The sequence below is a fragment of the Sphaerodactylus townsendi genome, linkage group LG09 (genome assembly GCF_021028975.2).
Source record: "Sphaerodactylus townsendi isolate TG3544 linkage group LG09, MPM_Stown_v2.3, whole genome shotgun sequence".
Taxonomy (NCBI): Eukaryota; Metazoa; Chordata; class Lepidosauria; order Squamata; family Sphaerodactylidae; genus Sphaerodactylus; species Sphaerodactylus townsendi.
In genome coordinates, this window is record NC_059433.1 from 92,098,785 (window position 1) to 92,126,057 (window position 27,273).

The 27,273-nt window shown below is 40.8% G+C and overlaps 1 protein-coding gene across 3 annotated transcripts; it reads right to left on the reverse strand.

The window, feature by feature from the left end:
- CPNE3 (copine 3) lies at nucleotides 1–27,265 on the reverse strand. 3 transcript variants are annotated; one of them, XM_048508485.1, is made up of 17 exons: nucleotides 27,055–27,261; nucleotides 22,868–22,922; nucleotides 21,302–21,433; nucleotides 20,980–21,159; nucleotides 19,753–19,827; nucleotides 18,360–18,431; nucleotides 16,669–16,752; nucleotides 16,348–16,437; nucleotides 13,520–13,618; nucleotides 11,140–11,226; nucleotides 10,137–10,196; nucleotides 8,992–9,125; nucleotides 7,693–7,747; nucleotides 7,538–7,589; nucleotides 7,053–7,186; nucleotides 6,266–6,502; nucleotides 1–2,309 (listed from the first exon to the last, which is right to left on the reverse strand). In XM_048508485.1, exons 3-17 carry the CDS (start codon nucleotides 21,431–21,433, stop codon nucleotides 2,187–2,189), a joined length of 1,614 nt encoding a protein of 537 aa, XP_048364442.1. In that variant the 5' UTR covers nucleotides 22,868–22,922; nucleotides 27,055–27,261; the 3' UTR covers nucleotides 1–2,186. The 3 variants fall into 3 exon arrangements, with proteins under 3 accessions (XP_048364442.1, XP_048364441.1, XP_048364440.1); XM_048508484.1 differs by lacking the exon at nucleotides 22,868–22,922 and having other exon boundaries at nucleotides 27,142–27,265; XM_048508483.1 differs by lacking the exon at nucleotides 22,868–22,922.
- Nucleotides 27,266–27,273: the final 8 nt, after the last annotated feature.

The following is a 27,273-nucleotide window of genomic DNA, read 5'->3' on the forward strand; positions in this document are numbered from 1 at the left end:
TAAAGAGATGTAAGTTTAATAAATTTGTGTTGTATGGCACCAGAAATAGTCTCACTTGAAGTTAACTTTGAATATAAAGAAAAGTCTAACATATAAAATATTATAATACAAATACCAAATCATATGATTCCCTCCACCAATAAAAAGCAACATTTTGTTAGAAAATATCAAACAAACAAAAATCCATTTCCTTCTTAGTACAAAATACCAGTAATTGCATTCTACCACAAGGTGGTGCTAATGTGCCATCAACAATGTAATGCTGTTGAGATGAAGAAAATACAAATTTTGATATTGTTCCTCTTAGTATTTCAGAAAGTGTGCCTCCCCTGCGCCTCGCCTTTTAGGAATACTGTTTTATTAAGCGATTCTATTTTAGATTATTCACAATGGACAAATTGCAATATGTATAGAAGTCAATGATGAACTCTGCACAATTCCAGAATGAGAAAGGCATAGCACATATGATAGCTAGCACCTAGTGGACATTTGTAAATATGTCCATAGGTTCTATCTATACACAAATAACCAACATGCTGATATTTTAGCATGATATTAAGGTTAAAAAGACAACGAAGTTAGTAGTTCCAGACTATGAAGACAAAGATACATGTCCTAGATCCTGCTTTACTGACACAGATATCAAGTTCACATGATTTATTTTATGACACAGTTTACAGACAAGTTTAGCTCTGTTCAATCACTTTCAATTTACAGCATCAGAATACACATAAAAACATGGACGTTTTTACCGACATAAAATTACTGACATAATTTTGACACAAGATGACGGTCTGGACCTACTCAGCTATGCGTGAGGGCGGAGGGGTTTTGCCAATTTTTCTTTCTCACACCACAGACTCCACCCATTTGCCCATTATGATGTCCTTGAGTGTCTCCCAGGAACAGGATTTCGAGGCGATCAATGAGCTACAGTGAACAAATGAGGTGTGGTAGATCCATTCAACAGAAAGAAGTGTCTGCTGTTAGCAGACAAATTAGTTGGGATCCCAACCGGATTTTTTAAGAAAACCTTTACATGAGCTATCTATAAATATGCATTTAAGATGAGGAAATGTAGAGTGGGGTAAATGCTTCCTTGCACTCAATAAACAAGCAGGAGAAAGAACATGGGGGAAATGACCTTCAAAGACCAAAACAAAGAACTGGTTTCAAAAAAGAGAAAATAATTCTTGTAGCTATAGTAATGTAATCCAGTACAATTGTGCACAATTGAAGAGAAATGGCAGAAAAGTCCTAAACCAATACAGTATAATTTTTCAAGGGTGCAGACAATACAGATTCAGAAGCACACAGGCCCATTTCTGTCTACTTACATAATGGAAATATCTACTTGTGTGTGTGAGTGAGACAGAGTGAGAGAGTGTGTTTCATGGTCCACAAGTCACATGCTATCATTTTGCACACTCAGATTCCGAACCTATTTTCGCAACATGCCATATGTGGAAAAATCCTACTTAACTTTCAGTAAATTCAGTGCAGTTGAAGCAAAAATGTACATGTGCAGCAAAAAGGTTATCACCTGGGGACAATGTTGTATAATGTTCTATAAACGAATTATGCTTATACATAGATATGATTTATCTGTATTTCTGAGTACACTGCAACTCCCGCCTCCGTATTATACTCATTTGTCAATTATTTCACAAAGGTAATAATGGCTCAGAAGAATTTTAAAAAAAGGTCACTGGGACACAATGAAGGAAAGTTTTAAAGCTTTACACTTTCTCCTTAAGGGGAGACTAGACATTTTATATGGCTTATGCTAAGCTTACGCAAGCTCTGAACAACCAAGGTTCTCTTAAGGTACAGGTTAAAATGGCCACAACATAAGTATTGCAAAGCCATTCCAAACCTGTGCAAAGCCTTGCTTTATCACTGCTGGGAAGTCGCTGTGCTTTGTCGTGTATATCATGTGAAGGAGCCAAAGAAATGGAGAGTAAGAAAGAAAGCAGTTGCTCTGCTCCTCCTGAAGACACATATCATTCATGACTCTCATGTTATAATTTTTTTTAAAAAAATGTCCAGCAATGGACTGGTAAACATAATGGCATCTTTGGCAATACTGAATAGAAATGAACAAATGTAGGAGAGTGTCTGCTCTGTCACGGTTATTCGACAGCACTGAGACAGGTGTCTGGGATACTGATCTGTGTGTCTCCTGCTCAGCTCCCATCTCGCTTTGCAGCAGGATTGTTCGGAGGCTGGAGCTTGTACATGCTGAAGTAGTTCACCACTTGCTGAGGCACTTCTGCCAGGACGCTTTGCGCTAGAGCTTCTTTGGGAGCCTGAGGGGAAAAAGGAGGGGGGGGGAGTTTCAAGCACCCGCAGATATAGAACGCATGTGATCAAGTTTCTGAGGATTTAAGGAGATTATCTTGAAGCACAGCGTCAACCAAAATTTAATTGCCCATATGGACCCGCACTTTATCCATATCGTGTGCTGGCCAGCTGCTGCGTACATAGTTCAAAGCTGGTTGAATGCTGTTATTTATTAAAACAGTTACTCACCAGACATACAAATGAAATAATGACATTTTAAAACCTCAAACACTCGGAATAAGAACTGTATTCTGTATAAAAAGAACCCATCATATAAAACTTGACATAAAAAGAAAAGTCTAATTAAATAGGTAATTAAATTTCTAAGATATCATTACTCAATTGGACATTTCTGTTGGCTACCTGATGATCACTTTACACATAAATGCACAGAATTTTGCAATTTGCATAGGGACCTGCGACTTCTCATTAGACAAGAACATTTTGACCCATTCAGATTCAGATCCAGCTGGAATTAAATCTAACAATGGACGGGTGAACGTGAATCAAGTGGCTTTATAGAACAGACAGTGAAAAAAGACATTTTCCATTGATTACAGTTGGAACGGACATAACCTTTCTGATCTAGGGATTTTTGTATACCTACTCTCTGCTACTGCTGTTGATAGAGCGAAGCATCTTGCTAAGATAACTGCTCTTCTGTAGTATTAATTTCTAGATATGAGAGATAAGCAGCTGGTACGAAAATGTATCTTTTATTTTCTGAAGACAAAAAAGCTAGGGAGTTAGCTAGATTGGACTATCTCTCGATATCCTCCACTCTCTGTTTTAAGGTGCATTTTTTCCTGGTCTCTGCTTAGCCTGAGTAATTTGTGTGGAGAGAAGTCTAGACATTTTGTTCCTCCACTTTGAGACACTTTCACTGGAAATTATTGTGTAAGGTCAGGGAAAAGGCCTTGGGGATTTAGATTTCCTTTGAGGCAGAAGGACCAGGATGAAAGACAGATCCTTGTCTCAGCTTCTAGTGAGCCTATCTCAAGGCAAATAACACAATAGAAATTACACTTAAGAAGGCACACAGCCATTGCTGTGTACAACAGAACGACAAAGTATCTGAAATACCAATCCTAATAACACGGATACAAATCTTGTGTAATACAAAACAAAGATCCTGTGTAATATGATTAAAATCTGCTAAGCTAACCGGAACCTGGATGTGTGACAGTCTCATACAAGCTTCAAGGCTAGTTGAACATTGTCTCGTCCCCCCTGCAAGACCCCAGGCTGGGGTTCAGGTGCCTTCCCTCTGCCCCTTAGCCGGGCGTTGGAATCCCCGGGCTCACCCAGTCTCAGGGGAGTGGTACAACCCTGCCAGAGGTTTCAGCCACAGAGTGGCAGAGAAGAAGCCTCCCCTGGTCTGCCTTCTTCCACCACCCTCCCTCCAGCTGAGAGCCCTATAAGACCTCTCCAACTCTGCTCTCTGCCTTGGCTCTCTTTGTTTCCCTACAATCCATCCCTTTATCTCCCCCACCGTCTCAACTATTTGTTTTTCTATCCTGCGTTTTTCTCCTACCCTCCTTCCCTCTTTCTCCCAAACACCAACCACTTCTCCTCCCTATTTACTTCCCCTTTATGCCCTTGGCCCCCTACGGCCAAGGTAAAGAGTTTACAGCCCCTCCCCCTCACCCACTGGTCCAGTCACAGCTGGACCACTCAGTCCAGCCCTGACGCTCCGAACTCCGCCCCAAGGTTTGGCCCGGCTCGCTCTTTCCTGCTGTGATCTGCAATGGGCGGACCTGGCTGCCAAGAGTCTGGGGTTTCTCTGCCAGCAGCTGCTGCCTGGGTGGTCCTGTGTTGGTCCCATCTCCCTGGTCAGGTCGCTTGGAGTCCTCTGATGGCTCCAGAGGCCCGGAGAGTCCTCAGAGCTGCAATCTGTCGCCCGCCTCCCCCTCCGAGCTGGTGAGTGTGAGGGAGGTCCGCTGGAGTTGGTGGGCGTCCAGGGAGGGGGATGCCCCCACTCCCAGACACGCATAAATTGCATATGTCTGTGCTTCCAAAATATACAATAGTTTGTATGAACAGCAGTGATTTGAAACCATCGGGGACTGCAGTTTGTTCTGAAAACTCTGGCTGCTGCAAAATGTCCTTGAGGGAGACTGTATATTGTACATTTTGGAAGCACAGCCATATGGAATTTATGTTCAACTAGCCTTGAAGCTTGTATAAGACCGATACACATCCAGGTTTCAGTTAGCATAGTGACATCTACTGTACTACACAGGATCTTTGCTTTGTATTACACAGGATTTTCAGATACCTTGCAGTACTGTTGTATTGCTTGTGGATTTGGACACGTATTATAACAAATGCTTCAACTGAAAGTAGACAGTAATTGCTGCGAGCCTCCTTCGGTGTAACTTGTACAGTGTGGACTGATCTCCACTTAATTCACACGGTGGTATCTTAAGATGAATGACAGAATTTGATACACATCTGGGAATTGGAAGGGAGGCTCTGATAAATGTATATTGAATTCACTATAGGGGCTCAAAACAAGTTCCTGGAGGTCCAAGAAAGGTCCCATGTGTGTGCCAGGGTTTTAGCCTGGAACAACCTCAGTGCAGCTGGAACAAAGTGCCCTCCTTTATTGTGAAAAAACATGAAAATATTATGAGCTGACTTCTCTCCCAAAGCCACATAGTTAGTGGTTGACATTTATGTGGCTTATATTATAAAGTGAAACCGGAATACCCCTGGAGACAATAACCTTACACATTAACCCATAAAAACTCACACTCTCCAGTGCTATATTGCAACACAAAAATTAGGGAGCTGAGATTGGTTAATTAGTATGATTTCTTCCAGGTCTAAAGTCTCAGCCTTTTCCCCTGAAACAGATACATAATTTAACCTGCACGGTAACTCCAAGGACAAGGCTTGAGTATTTAAAGACTCAAGCATGAGATGCTATAAATGGATTCCGTTTTTCCTATTAAGTAAACCAGCTACATAAAGAAGTAATAAAAGCAAACTATTAACTACTAAGTTAACATATAACCAAAAACTGCTGGGTGTTAGAAATAAAGAACAAATATTTCTCTTCTCTCCTGCCTTACAGAAGGTCACCCAAGCAAGTAACAGCAAGTCAGGTAAAACAAATGGTCTAATTCAGGGGTGTCCAACTCTGGCGCTTCAGATGTTCATGGACTACAATTCCCATCAGCCCCTGCTGAATGGCCAAATCAGTTTTTTAACAGGGAGTGAACATTGAATATTAAATGTGGGCAAGACTGTTGTGGGATTTAAGGCAAATCAGAGCAGGCCATAATAAAAGAGCTCCCTTGAAAGCAGCTGCTTTCTAGTTTCTCGAATTTGTAGATACATAACAACATTATCATCATCAAATTATGTTTTTACATAGGCTGTGTGACTCAGTAGGATACTCTGAGGTATGTGATGAGCTTTTCTTTCCACATCGTTTTGACCACAATGGGAGAACTATATTACACAAAAATGGAAGTACCCTTTTAAGAAACAACAGTGTTCTTCCTATCAACAACTTAATCAACCCAATCAACAATTTAATCAGCACAATGCCATTTCCAAGCAACTCAATCCCTGTATTACAGGGGAGATTAAATGTGCACCAAGGTCACAATATATTAATAATACTATTGAGAGCCCTGTCTAGTGTAGTAGTTAGTGGCAGACTCTAATATGGGGAACCGGGGTCGATTCCACAATCCTCAGCAAGAAGGACCTTGGGGCCAGTCACATTTCTCTCGGAACTCGCTCAGCCCAGCTGAGGCAGGCAATGGCAAACCCCCCTCTGTATATCTCTTGTCTTGAAAACCCGATGAGGTTTCCTACATTAGCTGTGACTTCACAGCACACGGACATGTAACCACTGTATTCAACAATGAGACCAGAATCAGTCAGTGTTACTGGAAAGAGTACTTACATTGTGGAATTGTCTAAATGGCACAAACTGAACAATATCTCTTACAGCAGCCTCTCCTGAGCGAGATCTCAGAGCACCGTTGTCACTGTCAAGAAACTCCATGGCACTGAAATCAGCCCCTCCAACACCGACAATTATGATTGACATGGGGAGCTTGGCTGCGTTAACAATGGCAGATCTGGTCTCATCAAGGTCAGTGATCACACCATCGGTGATGATCAAGAGCACAAAATATTGCTGTGGAACAAGCAAGAGAGGAAATAAAATTATACTCTGGAAATTAAGTGAGGTCTGCAGACAAGCACGACAAACAAAAGGGGGAAGTCCGAAAGACTGCAAGGCAAAGATTCATTCAGTGATCTTAAAACACAATCAAATATTAGCTTTGTCGTAACAAACACAGAACAGTTATCTGTGCTTGTGAACTCTCAGAAGAGAATGCCCACATGAGTACAATGATCAGGCAGCCGACAGAGTGAAGCATTCATTGAACCACCACCAAGGACAGCCAACCGGCTGTCAAGTCTGGCAACTCCATCCCTGCCCATTATTTTATTTTATTTTATTTTTATCCCACCCTATCTCCACAGGGCTCAGGTCGGGTTACAACGTAATCTATAAAACAATCATGAAACATTTTAAAATCCAAAATTACCGGTACAAACATTAAAACAATGTATGATGCCAGAAGGTTAAAACAGATGGTCATCAATAATCCCCTTCCAGCTCCAGCTGACTGAAATTTAGGAGCTGTGAATAAGGTGGGGGCAGGGACTGAAGTACTCACAGAGGCTGTTCTTTGCTGTGTAGCTGCAGCAGCAAACCGAGCCACATGATTTATTATTGGGGAAAAGTTGGTTGGCCCGTACAATCTCACTTGTGGGAGGCAGGCCCGGTAGGCATCCACAATACCTTGGATTCCTGAAATAAATGGGAATTCCTCAGCACATTTTCATCCAGCTATGCTATACTTCTTTTCAAACAGCTGATGATTTTTGCTGATGATATTTTGTTCTATTTTACGCCACGTATTTTATGCTATTGGCTTTAAGATATCATTGCATTGTTAACATCTTTTAACCACTGTCAAACAGGTCTCAGTATATATTTTTTCTAAATAAAGAAAGAAATGCTTCAGTTGTCACTATAGGGAAAGTTTTTTCCCAGACTGCAGCATTATACTGCTGCTAACCTTAGTGGTGTATGACTAGATAGCTATTAAGTTTCAGGATATTCTTTTGCATTCTCATCCTAACGTATCAAACAACTTACCACTGCAAAATGGATCTGATGGGTTAAAGTTTAATGGAAACTCATGTGATACCTGTGAATACATGGAAGATGTATGCAATCTGAATATGTCCACTTCTAATTAGATAGCTTTCATTCCCTCCCTCTCCCAAAACTTGTCCCCACATATAATTTACCTGCCATGCAGGGGGAATCTGAGCACCAAACCCAAGAGCAGGGAACATTTTGTCTCTGCAAAAGAAAATTTGGGAGAACATAATTGTAAATAAGTTTGCAATTGCAACCTCTTTGCAAATCAGAACCATAAATCTGTTCCCAGTAATATTATTAAACACATCTTAGAACATCTATAAGAAGAACTCAAATAACTTTCCCTTCATGCAAGCAAGAATTTGGTGTGTCCACACAACGAGTGATCAAATCAACACTTTTCACAGAAGATTATTCTTGCCATCGTCTTGTTCTAAGGAGGCCACATCAAAAGAGGAATGACAAACTGAACATCAGCTGGATGGTCCAGCAGATCATGATTCTGGAATGAAGAGCAGCTAACCTGTGGGATTGAGGGAAGGCAGTCTTGCTCCCTCAATTCTCCACTTGTTGACATCCAGGCAGCTAGTAGACTTCTCCCAAGACACTCCTATCTCTTTCATATGCAAGAATTCCAAGACATGGCCGAGATAAGGCTCTGTTCCTTCCCATTCTCTAAGACACAAGTTGGCCAGGCACCCAGAACCACTCTTAAGAGACACTTTGGAGCAACCCAGATTGATCCACAGGCTGATGGTAAAGAACCCAATGACTAGCAAGTGCAATGTCCCAAAAACATAAACTGACCAATAAATCAAGGAGAAGTCAATTCAATTAGCTATGTTAGCCAGTGTTGTGTAGTGGTTAAGAGCAGGTGCACTCTAAACCAAGAAAGCAATTTGCACTCTAATCTGGAGAACCAGGTTTGATTCCCCGCTCTGCCACTTCAGCTGTGGAGGCTTATCTGGGGAACCAGATTAGCTTGTGCACTCCTGCACATGCCAGCTGGGTGACCTTGGGCTAGTCACAGTTCTTTGGAGCTCTCTCAGCCTGACCCACCTCACAGGGTGTTTGTTGTGGGGGGGGGGGGAAGGGAAAGGAGATTGTAAGCCCCTTTGAGTCTCCTACAGGAGAGAAAGTGGGGATATAATTCCAAACTCTTCTTCTTCTCTTCTTAATAAATTGTAAGCCTGAGCAAACCAGACCACTAGTGAACTGAGAGAGAAGATTATCAGTTGCCATCTGCAAATGTTCCTGGTTGCCAATTTCCTCATAAGACTGAGACAAGGAATACCAGATATACATAGATAACAAAGCCAGAATTCAAGATCCCTGGCACAGCCATGTGAAAAACAAGAAAGAAATTTTGAAATAAGTATAGTTTGTGCTTATTATTATTTCAATTTACAAAATAGTTTGGAAATAAGACCAGTTGTGAAACTTACGTATCATAATCCTGAACAACCATCCCCACTGACCAAATTGCAGTCAGGTATTCATTCACTCCATTAGGACTGATATAATGTAGGGAGTCTGGAGAACGAGGATCTCCATTAGAGCCAGTAAAGTCAATGGCAACCTGTTAAAGGATACATCCATATGTTAAGGCTTACTTTGCGCCCCATTAATGAATAGTAGTTCAAGGCAATAGAAGGATTAAACAGAGTTACTCAGCCTATATTTATTCATTATACACACACACGCACACACTCAAGTTTGTATCCCGCCCTTTAAGCGCAGGGGCTTGGGGCGGCTCACAATTAATAAATATAATTCATAAAAACAGTTAAAACAGAGCTCTACAAAAATTAAACAATAATGCCTAATAATAATACACTGCAGGAGTACTACAAAAACAGATGGCAACATAATCCCTTCCAATCACCCTGTTCCCCCTCCTCACCCCCCCCCCCAGCTTTCTTTTCCAACGGACATCTAAGTAACTTACAACATTGTTCTCCCCTCACAACAATCAACATGCGAGGTTGTTGTGCATGAGAGAAAAGAGGTTGCCGAATTTCACCAAGCAAGCTTCCACGGAAGGACAGAGATTCAAAGCTGATTTTCCCATCTACTCGATCTTAACAGTCTAACCACTCAGAGAAACAAGCAATTCAAAAAACACTACTACTAAAAATAGGCTATTTATATACATCTCATCTTGCAGACATCGCACAGCTATCAACTTAAAGTGAAATGTAAAGTCCTTTTCTGGATGTAGCACACTGCATCACCCACCCCTATTTTCAGCTGTAGGTTCTGCCATTATAGAACCTGTGCTCCTAAACAACACCTATCCTTTAAACTAGATGAAGCATTTCTCAGCACAGTAAGCTTCCTATTCTCCAATTTCTCTTTGCAAGTTAGAAATGGAGCCAGTGAACACAGCATGTATAGTCTATGCTTTTCCTCTTGTTCAGTATCTAGTGACTTCTCAGTCAAGAGAACAATGATTCAAGTTATTGATATTCCTGTGTGAGAAGTTTGCTATAGCCATATCTTTATCATTAACACTCTTTAAACTGCAATTCTTTTCAATTTGCTAGGGCCCTCTCTCCTCAGATGAAAAGGTGAGCTCTTTGATACTTACAGTAAAATTCAGTTGGCACCCTCCCATGATGTAGTCCAAGAAAGTACATTCTGTGATCATCTGAAAAAAAATTAAGTGTTTACTAAAATACTCCAGTTAGCTTTGGATACAGGCCAAGTAGCTTCAACTATTAGGATATTTTTGAATTTAAAATATGTTAGACAGGGAAATGGAGTGGAATTGAAAATAAAGCATTAATGTGATTCATCTATCTGGAGATTAATAAATTCATTGAAGTTATAGTAGATGTATCAGGAGGGGGTGGGCTACAAAGACAACAGTCTGTCCTTGCACTTCCAAACTCAGAGCTTGACTCAATAGAGTAGGGAGAGATTATCAGGAACATGGGCAAACGATTTTCACCAAATTCACAGAGACTGAAGGGTGGTAACAGGGTTCTGCTATGATTTATGGGAATGTCTCCATATCTGGGTGCTGTACCCTTGGTGGACTGCACTAGCCTCATTGTTCTATTTAGTCTTTTTTTTCTATTAAATGACTGAAATCTATGTCATGTCACTACAGGAACCACACACAAGAACTGCATCCCCCAAGCACAGCATCAGTGTTGAAATCCATTCTGAAATGACTTGCTCTTTCCTAACTGCACTGAAAATATACAATTAGCACTGACAGAGGTTTTGCAAATATAGTTTGACACAACCAATAAACTATTTAAGAATACTACTGTGCATTAACTTTGGCTCACCTTTCATACTGCATAGTTCTATAGAGATTGAATGTCATTGAATTGGAAAGCCTTATTCATTGAACTGAACAGTTACACTATAAATGTCCTAAACTGGGTGCAATCTAGAGAAAACAGGAACAAACTTAACTGTATACTGAGACGTTCCATCAGGGAGGACACCTTAACTTTTTACTAAAACTGAAGTTTACATTTTGCAAATTTGAATGTTTTTAACTAATGAGCTGATACAAATGCAAATGTGTCTGGTACTGCCAGACACTGTATTCTCAAGTAATATTTGAAGATGCTGACCTCACAGTGCTTGAAGCTAACAATTCCAGAATTTTTGTAACTTTTCTTCTTTTGCCTCTTCTTCTCATTGATGCATTCAAATTCAACCTACATAAAAACAGCACAGCAGCAACACAAAATCACACACGTTTACAGAGTAATCTTAAGCAAGCGTCCATAGCTGCCCGAAAGCTCTCCAGAGGGGGAAACAGGATTATGGCACCAAAAGGATGGCATAATTACGTCTTTCTCACTGCCAACGTTCCTGGGGTGAAAGCCCGGCTCCGCCTCTGGGGACCCCCCCCCCCGTTTCATTGGCCTACAAGTTAGAACACCACAACTCTGGAAGCAGCAGCTGGAAGTGAATCCACCTCCCTATTTGCCCTCCTGGCCAGCATAAGTGCCATTTATGCTGGTTGGGAGGGCAAACACGTCAGTGTGAGCTCCTGCTGCCTGCCATGGTCATGCTGCCCTCCCCTGCCCAATCTATACTGGACGGTTAGAAAAAACATAATCTGAAGAATATGATGCATCAATTGTCTTCTATTCCAAAATAAATACAAATGAACACCGATATAATAAAAGCAGCAGCAGTCTGTTCCCTACTTGAAGATTATGGAGGTAAAAGTAGCAATACCAACACCATGTGCTTTAAAATGATTATTGATGAAATGGCCAATCTGCGCCCTCACTGCTATTAATTCATGAAGGATTCACAAATTAGACATGACAAATTAGACATATAATGATGCCACTGCTGATGCCACAGTAATATGCATACCTTCAGACTCTCGAAGAAACTGAAGAACCCTTTTTAAGATATTCTGTGTACATTTGTACACTCAAACAGGAAGGCAAGTTAGCCCAGCAAAATAAACTTAGTAAACACCAGGCAAAATTGTTGGCAGTATTTTCCACAAACAGCATGTACTGCTGCAGTATTATTCAGATGGCATCCATGCTTCAAAAGAAATCCTCTCCTTTTTATTAAAAGGGCTATTGTGTTTCTTCAAACTCTATGATAAGATGAACGATTTCCTCTGTTATATTCAGCTTGCAAACTTGTCAGCCACTCCCTAAGTTCTGAACTGAAGAACACCCAAAACCAAAAGTCTCAGAAATTTTTATTTAGAAACAAAGATACATTCACAAAACTGCCAGCAGCGCCTTCTTTTTCTTGCAGAAGACCTCCCGAAAGGCGAGGTGGAATATTTTGCCCCTAGCCCTGAACTACCATCCACTGAAACCGAATTAACCGGCTTTTGCCTGTGGGAGGCAAATAACTCCCTTCACGTGATCTAAGACTTTGATCTAATTCGGCTGGGCATCATCTGAAAAAAATCCCAACTTCCTGGAGCTCCTCCTATACAGCTGAATTTTGACTTGAGGAACACTTTTATTGGAGTTCCTAGGCTTGCTACTGACATAGATGAATTTTAGTAAACCATCATAATTGTAACCCTCACCTTTAGTCGCAATAGTTTAAATTGTCAAACCTCACATGAATAAAACAAATCTTTGGGGAAAAAATTGTTTGATTTTTGTTCATGCCTGTATATAATGTTGCACATTTTAAAAAATTTGTGAGTCAAGGGAAATTATTCTTAAGATCTGATCTACAGATGTAGCAGGGTGATGTGTCTGAATCATAAGGCAGTAAAATGGATTGTACTAATTCAAAGTGATAGTAGGGACTGATATTTTGAATGCTTCACTATGTAAACAACACTCCTCCACATGGGAAAAAAACCTAGCACCAAAGGGAGAAAGATCCACTGAAGGGCTGTGGTCCATTCCATCCCTCAGAGGTCGACTACCTCATTTTGTTGCATGTATTGACCAAAGTTAGATTTTCTTCTTCAAGAAGAAAGAAAAAGCAGCATATGCTATGTTATAACAGAAACACAGTCCATTACTCCTATTTTGTATGCCTTGCAGAACTGGGTGTTTTAAATTAATGACATTTAACATTTATTCTAAAACTTGATTATTTTAATGGTATCTGAGATGCTAATTTGCTGTCACTGTTGCAGAAAAAAGACTGCCAAGTGATTCAGAAAAGTATAAAGCAGTATAAAATTAAATCACTCAGCTTCATTTGCACTATAAGATTGAACATAATTAATTAAAGACCATCATGGTCTAGCACTTTTCTCCAATCGCTCAATGCACTTTACATGTTCTCAGTCAGTTTTAACAAAATTCCAATAGGAAAGGTCCGTATCATTACTACAGATGGGAGACCAAACCCCAGAGACAGTGGCCACACTAAGTGTAGTCAATAAGCTTGAGGAGGAGCAGAGACTTGAATGTCTGTTTACATCCTTCTGCCTAAGGAATAAGCATGGATACATGCCTCACTGTAATAAAAAAAACAAGGTTAAGAAAGACATGGGCTTACTGGTGACTGTCGAGATGCTTCCTTCAGTTTTGACATTGTGGTTTGAAAGGTGCCTATCAAGTCATGGGAACCGTCGCTGTCATAATCATAACACTCAACCTAAAAATGAAACATTATTTAATATTGTCTAATCATACTACTGGTGTTACAGTTTAATTTATTTTACTCACACTGATTAAGGGGGAAAAGGAAACTGGGGACAGGATGAGGCCTAGAGTTATGAACAAGGCACTTTTGCTGCATGTTCACATTAACTATGTTGTAGCTGTATTGTTTTGCCATTTAAGACAGAAAGCACTTATTTTCAAACGAGCTGAATATTTTGGCTTAATGGATTCCAACAATGTCACAGATCCTTGTCAAGGTATCAGAATAAGAAGAAAAGTCTGGATTTATACTCCACTTTTCTCTCCTGTTAGGAGTCCCAAAATGGCTCCTTCCCTTCCTCTCCCCACAACAGCCACCTTGTGAAGTAAGTGGAGTGGAGAGAGTTCAGAGAGAACTGTGACTAGGCCAAGGTCACCCAGCAGGCTTCTCTTGTAGGAGCAGGGAAAAAAATCCAGTTCACCAGATTAGAGTCCACCACTCATGTGGAGGAGTGGGGAATTAAACCCAGTGCTCCAGATTGCAATCCACAGCTCTCAACCACTATACAATGCTGGTTCTCAGTCGCCATTTGCTTACTAGGACAGTGAGACTAAATGAACTAATATTTACCTCATAGTGGCTTTTAGTACTAAAAATATGCATTGAACGTTATTTTCCTATTACTCCCACTCAACATCTAATAGGGTCTTCCAATTTTTATTTTAGAATCTCAGATTTTTTTTAAAAAATGGTATTGAGTTTCTTGACATTAAGCACATCACTGTACAATGTTCCTGAAGTTACGAACTGCAATCCTCTGGGCTATTGCACGCAACACACAACTTCAGTAGTATCAACAATCATGCACATGCATTCATCCCTGATAATGTTGCAGATGACATGCAAAAACTGCTATCACAAGAAGTTGTATGAAAATAGATTTGATTTTTGCGAAGGCATACAAAACTGGAGTAAACAAAAATGAATGGTAGAAGGCAAATATCTCATACTGCCTATTAAGAACATACTTATAAAAGACAACCAAAGTTCTTTTCACTAAGTGAGTTATACTTTAGATGCTTGCTAATGTGTTTTTGAAGGATGAGTTACATTTCCCAGTCACAACAGAACAGGAGAATAAATACATGCCTGCTTTAATAAGAGAAGATTTCAATGACTCACTTCAATACAAACAGAGATGATGTAATAAGAGATCAAAGAAAGCTCTCTGCATATTAACACTGAATACACAAGCAATCATTTTAACACACGAAGAGGCGCTTGTGCCCTAAAAAGTAATTTTACTTACTACAGTAATATGGCCAGCGACATAAGACACCGTGTGCACAAAATATTAAAGCATGGTTTAATGAATAATTATAGTACAATACAGTATATATTTTTTCCTTATCAATTGCAGAAAATTAGTGCAAAGTACTTTTCAGGAAATCACAAAGTGTTTTTATGTGTAATTTTCCCAGAGGAGAATACCTCAGACCCAATTTATGGTTTCTCGGTGCAGATTTTGCTCCAACTGAGCTGAGAATGAAACCAAACAGATTTATCATAACACTGCATTTCACTCATGCAGAAATGGAAAGAACTTTACTTGAAGGGTTTATTTTAGTATGAAAAAGGAATACAAGATGTTACTCTTCTAAACAAAAACATTTGACGCTAGTGGTTTTAAATGTTGGGCTGAGCTTCTGTGGGTTGCCCTTACTTCTGCTGGCCTTGCAAAAGTGGCCCTCTGTGGTTCAGATGGTTCTGCTGGGCTTCTGTGGATTGCTCTAGGTTTTGCTGGGCTTGCAAAAGTGGTCTGCACTTAAGATTGTTGAGCTAGGTTTCTATAGTTTGCTCTTGGTTGTGAAACAAATGCTGGCATTCTCTGGTTTGACCTTGGTTCTGTTGGGCATGCACTGCTACATTCGCCCTGGGTTTTGCTGAGCTTCTCTGTTACACACTGGTCTTATTGGCCTTGCAAAAGTGCCAGCCCTTGCATGACTTCGTTTTGTGGGGATTCTCTGGTTTGATATGGCTTTGCTGGGATTGTCTAGTTTGACATAAGGTTGTGATTCTTCTGGGATTTCTGGGCTCTGCTTTGGTTCTGTTGGGCTTGGGTTGGTTCTTGGCATGGGAGGCACAGACTAGTGGCTGCTGCAGGCATGTGTCACTGCTTTTACCCTAGAGGGAAAAAAGCTGTTCCTCCCTCCCACCCTCCTTTGGACACATTCTTTGGGGGCTCACAGGACAGGATCCCCTAATCCAATCTTCTTGAAACTTGGGTGGACTTCTATGCAAAGACACCAGCAGATCTGCAAACAGTCGTCCCCCCCAGATTTCTGGATAACTTCCCCATACATTATAATGGATTCAAATACATTTTGATTTCCAAATAAAACCTGAATCTAAATACCATACAGATACTGGAATTTAAGAATATTAGTAATAGTGAATTTTTTTCAGCTCCAATATACTCAAATGCAAAAAAAAAGATACTCCTTCCCTATTTTTTTTATACACACTGCTACTTATTACCAATCCCAATTTTTTCAGAATGGAATTATATACTGCCAATTATGTACTCCCAATCTCATTCAATCACAGTTTATTCCTGATGTATATGTCCGTGGGGATGCCATTGTTTTGAAATCATTCCAAAGGAACAAATAAGACTAATTCTAAATAGTAAATGCACCATTCGCGTGGCAAATGTACTAAATGCAGTCATTTAATGTTACCTTGATTGTTTTGTCCATATCACCGTAACACAAAGAGTTGAGAGAGATTTTAAATGGCCTCCAGACAGGATTCAAGTTATTTTTAATAACCTAAACAAAATACAAAGTATTTTTAGACAGATCATCAGTTCATAGGGTAGAGGTGTTGAACAACCATCTCTGATGGCTTTAATTACATGGTATTGTACATAACTATTGGTGATTGAACCAAAAAGCATAAGGACTTGGTCACTTCATGTGGAGTTGTTGCCAAATGGTTTTATACCAGTATGCTGCAAATCAAATTTGCTCAACTCATTAAAAAAGTAAAAACTAACTCACTTCTGTTCTGTGCACCATCAACCAGTTTCCTTCAGAGGTCTGCTTGTGAAACTCCAGATAAGGATCAGATTTTCCAAAAAAGTCCTGCAAGAATTACATATCCTTCAATGACTTTTTCTGAAAAAGTCCTGCAAGAATTGCACGTTCTACTGAATTATATTTCACAAAAAGCATTAGCTAGCATTATTTTAATATGTGTAAGCATTATTCAATATATATGCAATATATAATATATATATTTAATATATATATATTATTTTAACTGCCTCAACAACACATATGACTTTCATGTTTCTCTTTTCCAGAACCATGGTCCACAACCCAGTGGTAACTTCATCAAGAGCGATATGATTCTTTTCTTGGAAAGATCAAGGAATGCAAGAGTTTGCATTCAGACAAATGGAAGTGATACAATCATCTGGACTCTCTACTAACCCCAGTTGACCAATCAGTTAGTAGAAATCAGGAAACTGAAACATGTTGAGGTACAGGGTAAATAGGGTCTTTAAGTGATATGCATATCTTCTGAAAACACCAGGATTCTAGTAGATTTGTTTGGGTATGGAATATGCAGTTTAAAACTTGAGATCGGATCCATTATTGAAGTGCTTCCTTCCAAGGATCAGTAAAGTCCAAGAGGACACGGAGAACAAAAAAGATCTATGGGAGAAAATTATACAGTTCCCAATAGAACTGAAAATATTTCAGAAAATAGTCCAGTGGCCCCTTTAAGACCAACAAAGTTTTATTCTTGATGTTCTTGAATAAGCTTTCAGCTGCTTCAGACCAACCTGGCTACACACAAAAATAATATTTCAGTTTTTAGAATTCCCCTGAAGTGAAACTCATTGGTTCAGATTTTTTGAAAATTTTATTCAATTTATATTCCACCCTTCCTAATCAAAATTGGACTCAGGGTGGCGTACAAACATATTTAAAAACAATTTAACCAATACATAAAATACCACTAAACACACTATAAGATGACAAGCACAGTTGAAGCCTATGAGGACTACCCAAGCTTAGCTTGAACAAAAACATCATTAAGAACAGTCCAAGATTGGGCAAAGTTGAGAGAGGGCAATGCAGAGTGACAATGTATTGGTAGTTTATTGTTGTTGTAGGGGGACCAGCAGATGACATTGGGACATATGGGTGACCTCAACCAAAGGCCTGGTGGAACATCTGTTTTACAGGCCCTGAGGAACTGTTTAAGATCCTGCAGGGCCCTGGCGTCAGCTAACAGAAAGTTCTACCAGGCTGGAGCCAGGGCACAGAAAGCCCCAGCTGGAGCCAGGGCACGTCCTATGGGCCAGAGACCAGCAGGAGGTTTTCATCAGAGGATTGGAGCATCCTCCGTGGGCAATATGGGCTGACGCAGTTCCGCAGATATGAGGATCCCAGATCACTCAGGGCCTTGAAAGTTACAACCGAGACCTTGAACCTGATTCGGAATTCCACTGAACAGCATAAAGGAAAGTTCATAAAGTTCATCTGTAACTCATAGGCAAATCTTGCTGTCACAATATACTATTCAATACAGTTTGTAAGATGCATTTTAAGAGTTCTCTTGAATATCCCAAGTGCTACAATACAATGCATTCCAATTTCCCCCTTCAGCCACTCTCATCTTAGCAAACTTCTGAAATAAGACAAGTGATCATTTATCATGAAGAAAGATACTCAAGTACTTTGTTGTCCAGTTTCCTTGCTTCAACTTCAAAAATGACAACTCTATTATCTTTTACTTCTTCCGCTGTAATCTGGATAGACAAGAAGACAAATATGTATCATGTTTAGACAATGCAATTGAATACAAGTATGCATGAGTGACTCAAAGATGTGACAACTCTAGGAGGTCTTATGGGAGTAAATTTTGTATTTTCTTTCACTTGTACAAGCATAAGTGTTCTTAGTAATGGACTTAGGAGAACAAGCATATGAACACACATGAAGTATTGCTTGTGTTCATATCAAGTCAGGGATAGCTTTTTCCCATTTGAGAAAATTAGTTTTACACAGGAGAACTTCTCTCAAGCATTTCAAACCATTAAATGCCCAGCCACTGAGTAGATTCTTTACCTCTTCTGGCAACCAATGCAGCTGCCTCTTCTGGCAACCAATGCAGCAAATTCATGCCTCAAATTGATTTATACATTTCAGTCTCAGAAGGAAGTTTGTTATGAGGCTTTCAGCCTGCTGTTTTGAAAAACACACTTTGGGTATGAAGAACCAAATACACAGATTTTTGGAGCCAAACTAAATTTTCTATCAGTGGAATGGAATTTTGTTTGTGTGTTTTTATTTAATTATTTTACCATTTTCAATATTATTTTTAAATGTTCAAATGTTTTATGTTCACCACCTTGGAGACCCTGATTGGGTCGAAAGGCAGCTTCAAATCATTCTAATAAATTAATCCATCCTTTTAAAAAAAACTAGCTGTTTTGGATTTCCTGGGCTGTGTGGCCATAGTCTGGTGGTTTTAGCTCCTAACGTTTCATCCACGTCTTTGGCTGGCATCTTCAAAGGCATGTCACAGTAAGATCTGTTTCTCTCAATGACCACAGCCACAGATGTGGGTGAAATGTTAGGAGAAAAGGCTACCATGCCATGTTCACCCAGTCTGAAAGACTCACAACAGTGAGTTGATTCTGCCATGCAAGCCTTCAACTATACATTTTAAAAAAAACCTTCCTGCCTTCCTGACCCTGGCAGCAGCCCACTGAACTGCACAAAATGGTGTCCCTGGGGAGACAAGGGCCTCCAGGAACAGCATGAGAGGAGTCAGCAGTAGCCGGCAAATGGCCCTTCCCCTTTCATCAGTAAATTTAATTGGGATCCAGCCCTACATCATCATTCTGTAAATTAACTATTCAAAAGACCACAAAAATAAAGTTAAAAGCATGTGTGTAATCTCTGAGCAATCCAAAGAAAATAAATGCACATATTCACTTCAACAAGCACATATTCACTTCAACAAGGTTTCAAGATGCTTAACTGCTCCATTTGGGTACAATCAAAACCAGAAATCAAAAGATCAAAATCTGAAGGGCCAGGAGTAAAGAAACAATATTGTCATACTGTAATTTTTCCTTTTCCTGCCGGTCTGCCATTTTTCATTACAAGAGGTCTGGTGAGTGTCTTGCTGGAAACAATCTGTTGAAATACAGAACAGTTACAGAGGAAAATTGTAATGGTCAATGTTTATCTAGAATTACTAAAGGAACACTAGCAAAACCAGACACAACAGAACATGCACAAATAGTTCCAAACAGAGGAAATGTTTTTCTTAGTCGATGAAACAACTGGCTATTATACCTATTACACCTCTGAGTTAAGATACACATTGTGTAATCTGTGCATTTGACCTCACTAATCCATAAACAGTTTGAACAAGCACGTTTGCCTTCTGTACATAAATGAATGACAAACATTGTAATTTTAAGTTCACTTTCATTTTCAATTAAACATTTAAACAGTCTGCTTATCTTATGTTTAAAAGAGGTAAAGCTAAAGACAAAACCAGAAAACGCAATTAAACATACAGAGTTCCATCCGGGGGGGGGGGGGGGATGTCCGCCTGTGGGAGTGGTGGGGCAGCCGCATTGGCAGTTTCACCCTCTCCAAGGCACTTATCCTGGCAGAGGAGTGAACTTGCCATGAGGCCGAGTCACCCTCCCCTGGCAGTGGGACGTGGCGCAGGGTGCTGCAGCGGTGTCCCTGCACCTCTGCCACTGGCATAGCAGGGCAAGCTAAGGGTGGGGCTGGGGGAGATGCTGACTAATGTTGGCTGACTAATGTTGCACCAGCAGGCCACAATCCACACTGAAGCCAGTTTTTTGGCTGGCGTAAGTCCATTGCAGCCCGTTGAGGCTTCTCAGCAGCATGGAGGTTGTTGAACTTGTGAGCCTCTCCACACCACTGGAAAGCCTCTTTGAAAGGGCTGCAGCCCACCGCCTCCACTGTGGATGGGGCTGCCCATACAAAATTCCTCTTTACAATTAGAAATATGTTTTTTTTTAATTAAAATATGTTTAGAGAATTTTCCACAGGAAGACTCTTAGTAGAGAAGTTGTATGTTGTATTTTTAAGTTCTATTTCTGACTGAAAAAGAGAATGCATTTCAGTTTTAAATGCACCTTGTAACTTAATCCCCCGTTTTATGTCAAAGGACTACTCTATGTTGGCATACATCAGGATTTCAAACGAAATGATACTCATCTGGGCAGGATCACATTCACTGTGACTGAAGCAGTTGTTACAACTTTGTGAAGGCTACTGGAAATATGTAGTAACTATTAAACTTACCTGTCCCAGAGTGCATTCAAATTCTCCTAAGAAGTCATCATCACTCAGTTCAACAGTTGCATTGTCGATATCAAAAATCCCAAATTTGAGTTTCTGGACTAGTTCAAAATAATAATCAATTAGGAACCTCTTGGCAAACTTGGGGTCCAAACTGTTTTTGATCCTTTCTGTGCGATCAACCTGCAAATACAACACCGAGTAAGCATCAAGTGTATTCCAGAAGCAGTTCCACTTCTAATGCTTTTTCAAGCACTTTTCCATAACCCCCCAAAAGCAGCTCACAAAAAATAAAGACATTTTTTTAAAAAAAATCATCTAGTACCTCATACCACTGCTGTCCACTTGTGTGCTGAAGTAACACACACAGTGGGTCTGACTTGGAACCAACATCTTTATCCAGGAGATTATTACAGGAAATAGTTAGTTCCACCTTTGTTACACACTGCGCCGCCATCTGCAAGTATAGAAAAGGAGAAAGCAACTGACATAGGTTAATATGAAGTGGAACAGGAACCCAAATGATGAACTTGGATCTAACGCTTCCACTAACAGAACAAGTTCATGAAAGATATTTTTAATGGGCTTCCCTTCCCCAGAAGCCCCTTCCAAAGCCACTACTGAGAGTCAGAGATATTTAAAGAGCATGCTGTGCAGTACAGGTGGGAGTCAGGGAGACAACAGAAATAAGGGGAACTTGGAAGAAACCACTCTTGTCTCTGGTGTGATGTGACCTCACGTTCATAGAGGTGCTCTGCTCATGCAACAAGGAGTGAAGATATTTTCTGCCAAGTCACTTCAATTCCATTCATGAAACTGTTAAATCCAGCATACAAATTCCAGTCCCTGACCATAACAAAACAGAAGAAAGCCAAGGCCACTGAAATACCTGTTAGATGGCTGACCACTTTCTGTTTAACTATGAAGCACATTAACACAACATGGAGTGTTGAAAGCCATCCAGAAATAACTGGGTCTTTTGTAACTGTTTAACTAATATATCCTCCAAGATTAAACTTTTCCCATTCAGTAAAAGGCAAAGGAAAATCTATTTCAGAAAAGGAACTGAGTTTCTCAAAATAGCAGGACAAGAAACCAAAATCTACTCCTTTTTTAAACTTAAGTTGGGTTTCCTTTTCCTTGGATGCAGGGATCCCCAATAAACCATGATTATCTGTAGATGCATCATTCTCTTTAAAAAATATATGTTGGACAATCATTCTCTCCTCATCGAACAGGACCCTGTTCCATGGTTTGGGAGAGCACAGGACCAAAAGAGAGTGAGAAGATGTCTTGAGCATGGTTAGAAGACGACGATGGTTTGACAAAAGGCATCATACAGTTTATTTGAAAGGATCCATTTGGAGGAAAATTAAGCGGCAGGGGGAACTCCTGGTTTTTCTGGATGATACATCTGTCCTAAATCCATTTTAATCTGGCTTCAGGTCTCAGAAGTTATTACCTACCCTGGGGGTTGACTGCTGTTTGCAGATGGATACTTTATTAGATCTGATAGCTATTTTTAATGTGGTGAATCATGCTATTCTGTTGCACTGTTTGCAGTTGGAAATGATGTTTCAGTCATTGAGCCTCAACAAGCGTATCATTGATTATACCAAGTCCTTTCAGAATTGACATGGACAGCGACTCAGGATTTTGTCCTCACACCCACATTATTTAATTTTTCTGTTACTCCATAAATGAGATTGTAACTTTGGAATTGCCTATATCAATATGTGGAGAAGCAAAGATACAGCTCTGCTGCAAGAGCATTCATGGGATTTCCATGCACAAAAACAGAACCAATGTGCTAAAGATAGACTGCGGTCACACAGCTTCAATATTTGCCAAATACATTTGTAATGTTAACTTGCTTAACAGGTTGGCCTACCTGTTATGTTATATATAAAATAAACACCTCATCATCTTTTGGGTAGATAGGGCCTCTGTAGAAAAGAAAAAAAGGGGGCTTTCAGCTGTAAACGCAGTGCTGATTGGAGCTGAAAATACAGGACATGCTTTCAAATCCAAGCCTTGTGCTACCACAGAATGGAGAGGGGGAGGAGCTTGGACAAGGAAAGCCCATCCCATACACCTTATTCTCCAAGCCTCTATGCTGGTCCTTTTTCCTCTTTGCTAGTTTCCTGATCCATCCAGGAGCAGCAATGGCGTAGGAGGTTAAGAGCTCGTGTATCTAATCTGGAGGAACCGGGTTTGATTCCCAGCTCTGCCGCCTGAGCTATGGAGGCTTATCTGGGGAATTCAGATTAGCCTGTACACTCCCACACCCAGCTGGGTGACCTTGGGCTAGTCACAGCTTCTCGGAGCTCTCTCAGCCCCACCTACCTCACAGGGTGTTTGTTGTGAGGGGGGAAGGGCAAGGAGATTGTAAGCCCCTTTGAGTCTCCCGCAGGAGAGAAAGGGGGGATATAAATCCAAACTCTTCTTCTTCTTCTTCATCTTCCACCCTGCTGCTGCAGTACTTTTGCCAAGTCTCCGCCCCCCCCCCCTCACACCTCCTGCTTCCCTTCCCTCCATCCTGCCCCCATTACTTGAATCATTTTGCTCCCATCACGGTATCCTTTTCCTTGTCCCAACTTTCCTGCCACTTCTTCTCTCCCTGTCCCATCAGACAATCCTTTGCTTAGAATGAAATACAGTGAAACCTCGGTTTTTGTCGGTAATCCGTCCAAAAACAATCGACGAAATCTGAAACCAACGAAAACTGAGACAATGATTTCCATATATAGGAAATTAGCAGCGAGGTCACGTGCCATGGGACGAAAATGGCGAAATCTGAGGCAACCAATGAAAACTGAAACCAACTATAACTGATGTCAACGAAAACTGAGTTTCGCTGTATAAAAATAGGAGGCATAACCCCAATTAAGCCAAGTGGGGTCTCCCCCGCCCCTACAAGAACCAGAGGTTATTATGCCCTTCATTATCTAGTGCTTCCATTTAAGAAATCATCCACAAGTTAAATGCAAATGACTAAATCACCTTTAGCTTCTCGGGCATATGCTAAAGCAAAGACTGACTATGGTACACTGAGGTACATTTATACATGTACAATCCCAAGAGGAGAATGTTGGGAAAGGAGAATGTTTCCAAATCTTGTTTATTGCAACACCGATTACTTTCATTTCCAACTCATTTTAAATTTTCCCATCAATTTCCCCCAACAGGAAAACGGTGAGGAAGCAATAAAAAGTATTCCCACCTCCCACTGGCTGTAAATGTTCTGGAAATCCTGTATATTTAGTCCCCATGTTCATATAGTGAAAATAATGGCACAAAACCTCATTACAGTATATACTTTATGTGATAATTATGTTTGCTGTGGTGGCATAGGAATTTCATGCAATCAATCAGCGCAGTTAATTTGCCTAAATGTCTATGATGATAATGCACCGCTGAAGAGTTCAGTGTTTTTAGCATTAAATTTAACTCAATATTAAAACATGCCTCAAGACTCTTGTGAGAGCACCAGACCATTTCTCTCCAAATAAAATATTATGCTTCCTTAAGGTTGTTTTACCACCTTTAGCTATCATTTCCCCCCTACCTTTCAGATGGCAAAGGTACTAAATTAGCATTGGGTGTGGCAGTTTGCAACACTTTCTGTCTCTCATGAGCAATTCAAACAGATCAACTAGGCTAAGTATGCACAAACTATAGCAGCCTACGCCATAGATATATTTATAAATTCCATAAATTCCATAAATATATTTCTAAATTCCATAAATAAGCAAAGCAGTATAATTTTATATGCTAATTTATGCCGTAAATTTACGCCCCCCTGAGCCCCTCGGGGGAGGGCGGTTTATAAATACAACAATCAATCAATCAATCAATCAATCAATCAATAACACCAGCAAAATAAAGATTACATATATATTTATAATATATATATTCATTCCCCAAAACTTCCATTCTTAAAAACAAACCAGTTCCCTTAAAAACAAACCAATTCCCATGGCTTTAAAATATCTAGAAATTTTACATCTTTGCTCTCCTCACCCCTTGGGTTGGATTCATCCCCAACTTTTTTCTCCTTCAAGGCCCATATTCAGCCTTCCTCAAGCCACATCACTTAATTTTTTAAATCTCTGCAAAAATGCAACCTTTCTCATCATAAAAACCCTGCTAATCTCTTACAACTGCAACTTTTTTACTCCGTTTTGTGCTGCTGACCAGCAGCCCTCCATCTTCAAATCTATACAGCCCTCTGCCACCCAAATTGTTACCTCTGGTATGTTCTAACCAAGTGATGCAATCCTTTCTTAAATCCCTCTCGAGGCTTCCAAACTACACCCAGTAAAGAAACTCCTGACCTTTGTGTTCAAAGGTCCTGTACAGTTTTGTCCTTGTTATCTCTGATCTCATATCCTGATATACCCCACCCTTGCCCTGCTCAACCACCCTCAGATGGCCAAAGTCTCCTGTCCTTCCACATAATTCTACCCTTTTTCCCGTATGTGGTTGTAGAAAGTGCCACCAAGTTGCAGATGACCTATGGTTTTCAAGACAAGAGACAATCAGAGGTGGTCTGCCATTGACTGCAATCTCCCAACCAAATACCAACCAGCACCCACCTTACTTAGCTTCCAAGATCTAACAAGATTGGACTAGCCTGTGCCATCCTCCTCAAATAATGCCACCTTTCTCAACTTCCTTCAAAACCCTCCTCAAACATTCTTCACTGTGGTGGGTTTTCTTCACTAGTTGCAGTGGGTTTTCCAGGCTGTGTGGCCATGGTCTGGTGGTCCGGAAAACCCACGGCCACACAGCCCAGAAAACCCACCACAACCAGTTGAATCCAGCCGTGAAAGCTTTCGACAATACATTCTTCACTACGGTTGCCAACCTCCATTAAGGACACAGAGATCTCCCAGACTCAGAATTAGACTCCAGGTGACAGAGATCCGTTTCTGTGGATAGAAAGACTACTTTGGAAGGCGGCCTCTGTAGCATTACATCCAACTGAATTCCTGCCCTTCCCCAAACCTCTTCCTCTCCAGGCTCCATCCACCAAATCTCCAGGTTTTTCCCAACCCAGAGCTGGCAACCCTACATGTTCTACCTCTGCTGCTGAAACTGAATATAATGTAACTAAGGGTATAATGAGTATAGTGTAACTAAACATGCTTCCTGGTTTCTCCCCACTTCCACATTCCTCCCCTTCTTTTGCCACCCTTATGACAAAGTGTTGGTTTTTAAGCTCATTAGGGCAAGGACATGAATGGCAATATATATTTAACACCACTATGACCACACAACCCTGACTTGGATAGCCTCAGGCTAGCCTGATCTTGCAAGATGTCAGAATCTAAGCAAGGTCGGCTCTAGCTGGTGTATGGATGGGAGACCTCCAAGGAAGTCCAGGGTCATGACGTTCAGTCGGGCAATGCCAAACCAGCTCTGAACATCTCTTGCCTTGAAAATACTATGAAGTTATCATAAGCCAACTGAGACTTGATTGCAAAGAGAGAGAGAGAGAGAACCACACAACAGTTGCTGCAAAGTACCTATCTGAAGATCCGGATAGAATTGAAATTCAGATTGCACTGTGATGCAAGAGAGCAAATTTTACCCACCTTAGCCGTCAGCCTCACACAACAACCTCAGTGCAAGAAGGGCCAAACCCACTTAGCAGCCCTCCTTCTTTTTCGGCCAAAAGACAGTCCATCTTCCTTCCTTCCTTCCAGCTCAGGGCTTTGCCGTTTCTCACAATGTTTTTTAAAAACATGCATTCAATTTTCAGATGCCTCCAAGAAAGGCACAGCTCAGCGCCAAAGAAGCCCCAGGGGCATCGTCTGCAAACACTCCGGCACAATCAGCCCTGCATTGTTTTTGTTTTGTTTGTTTTTCTAAAATACTCTAAAAGACGGGAACCGATTTGGAGAACAGAAACTGCTTAGTACAGGTATCCCCCCCCCCCGCCCCCGCTCTAAGTTACGACTTTGGGGAGTGTCTTCTCTCCTCTGATGAGTCATCCAAACCATAAGGAACAAAGTAGTTCCCGACCTGGCTGCAGTTCACCCCCTCCCCCCCACATCTGCGTAAAGTGTATACCGATGTGGCGTGCAAGGCGCTGTACAAATCCAGGCAGGACTTCTCGCCTCCCTCAGCAACCTCCCCTCTCTCCGAAAGGAGCCTCACCCGACTCCCCGGTCACCAAATCTTCGCCAGCGGAGCAGGTCAGGCCTCCCAGGTGCTTAATCTGGGGCGGTGGCGGCCTCCCAAGTCCTTCCCTGCCCTCTTCCCCCCCCCTCCCCGTTGTGTAACCAGAGC

Coding starts and splice junctions, on each gene's coding strand:
- CPNE3 (XM_048508484.1), bottom strand. CDS start 21,433: ATGGCGGCGCAGTGTGTAACAAAGGTGGAACTAACTATTTCCTGTAAT. Junction 18,432..19,752: donor CAGGAAAAGGAAAAATTACA/GTATGACAATAT, acceptor TTGTCTATCCAG/ATTACAGCGGAAGAAGTAAA. Junction 13,619..16,347: donor ATATGGACAAAACAATCAAG/GTAACATTAAAT, acceptor TTTCATTTTTAG/GTTGAGTGTTATGATTATGA.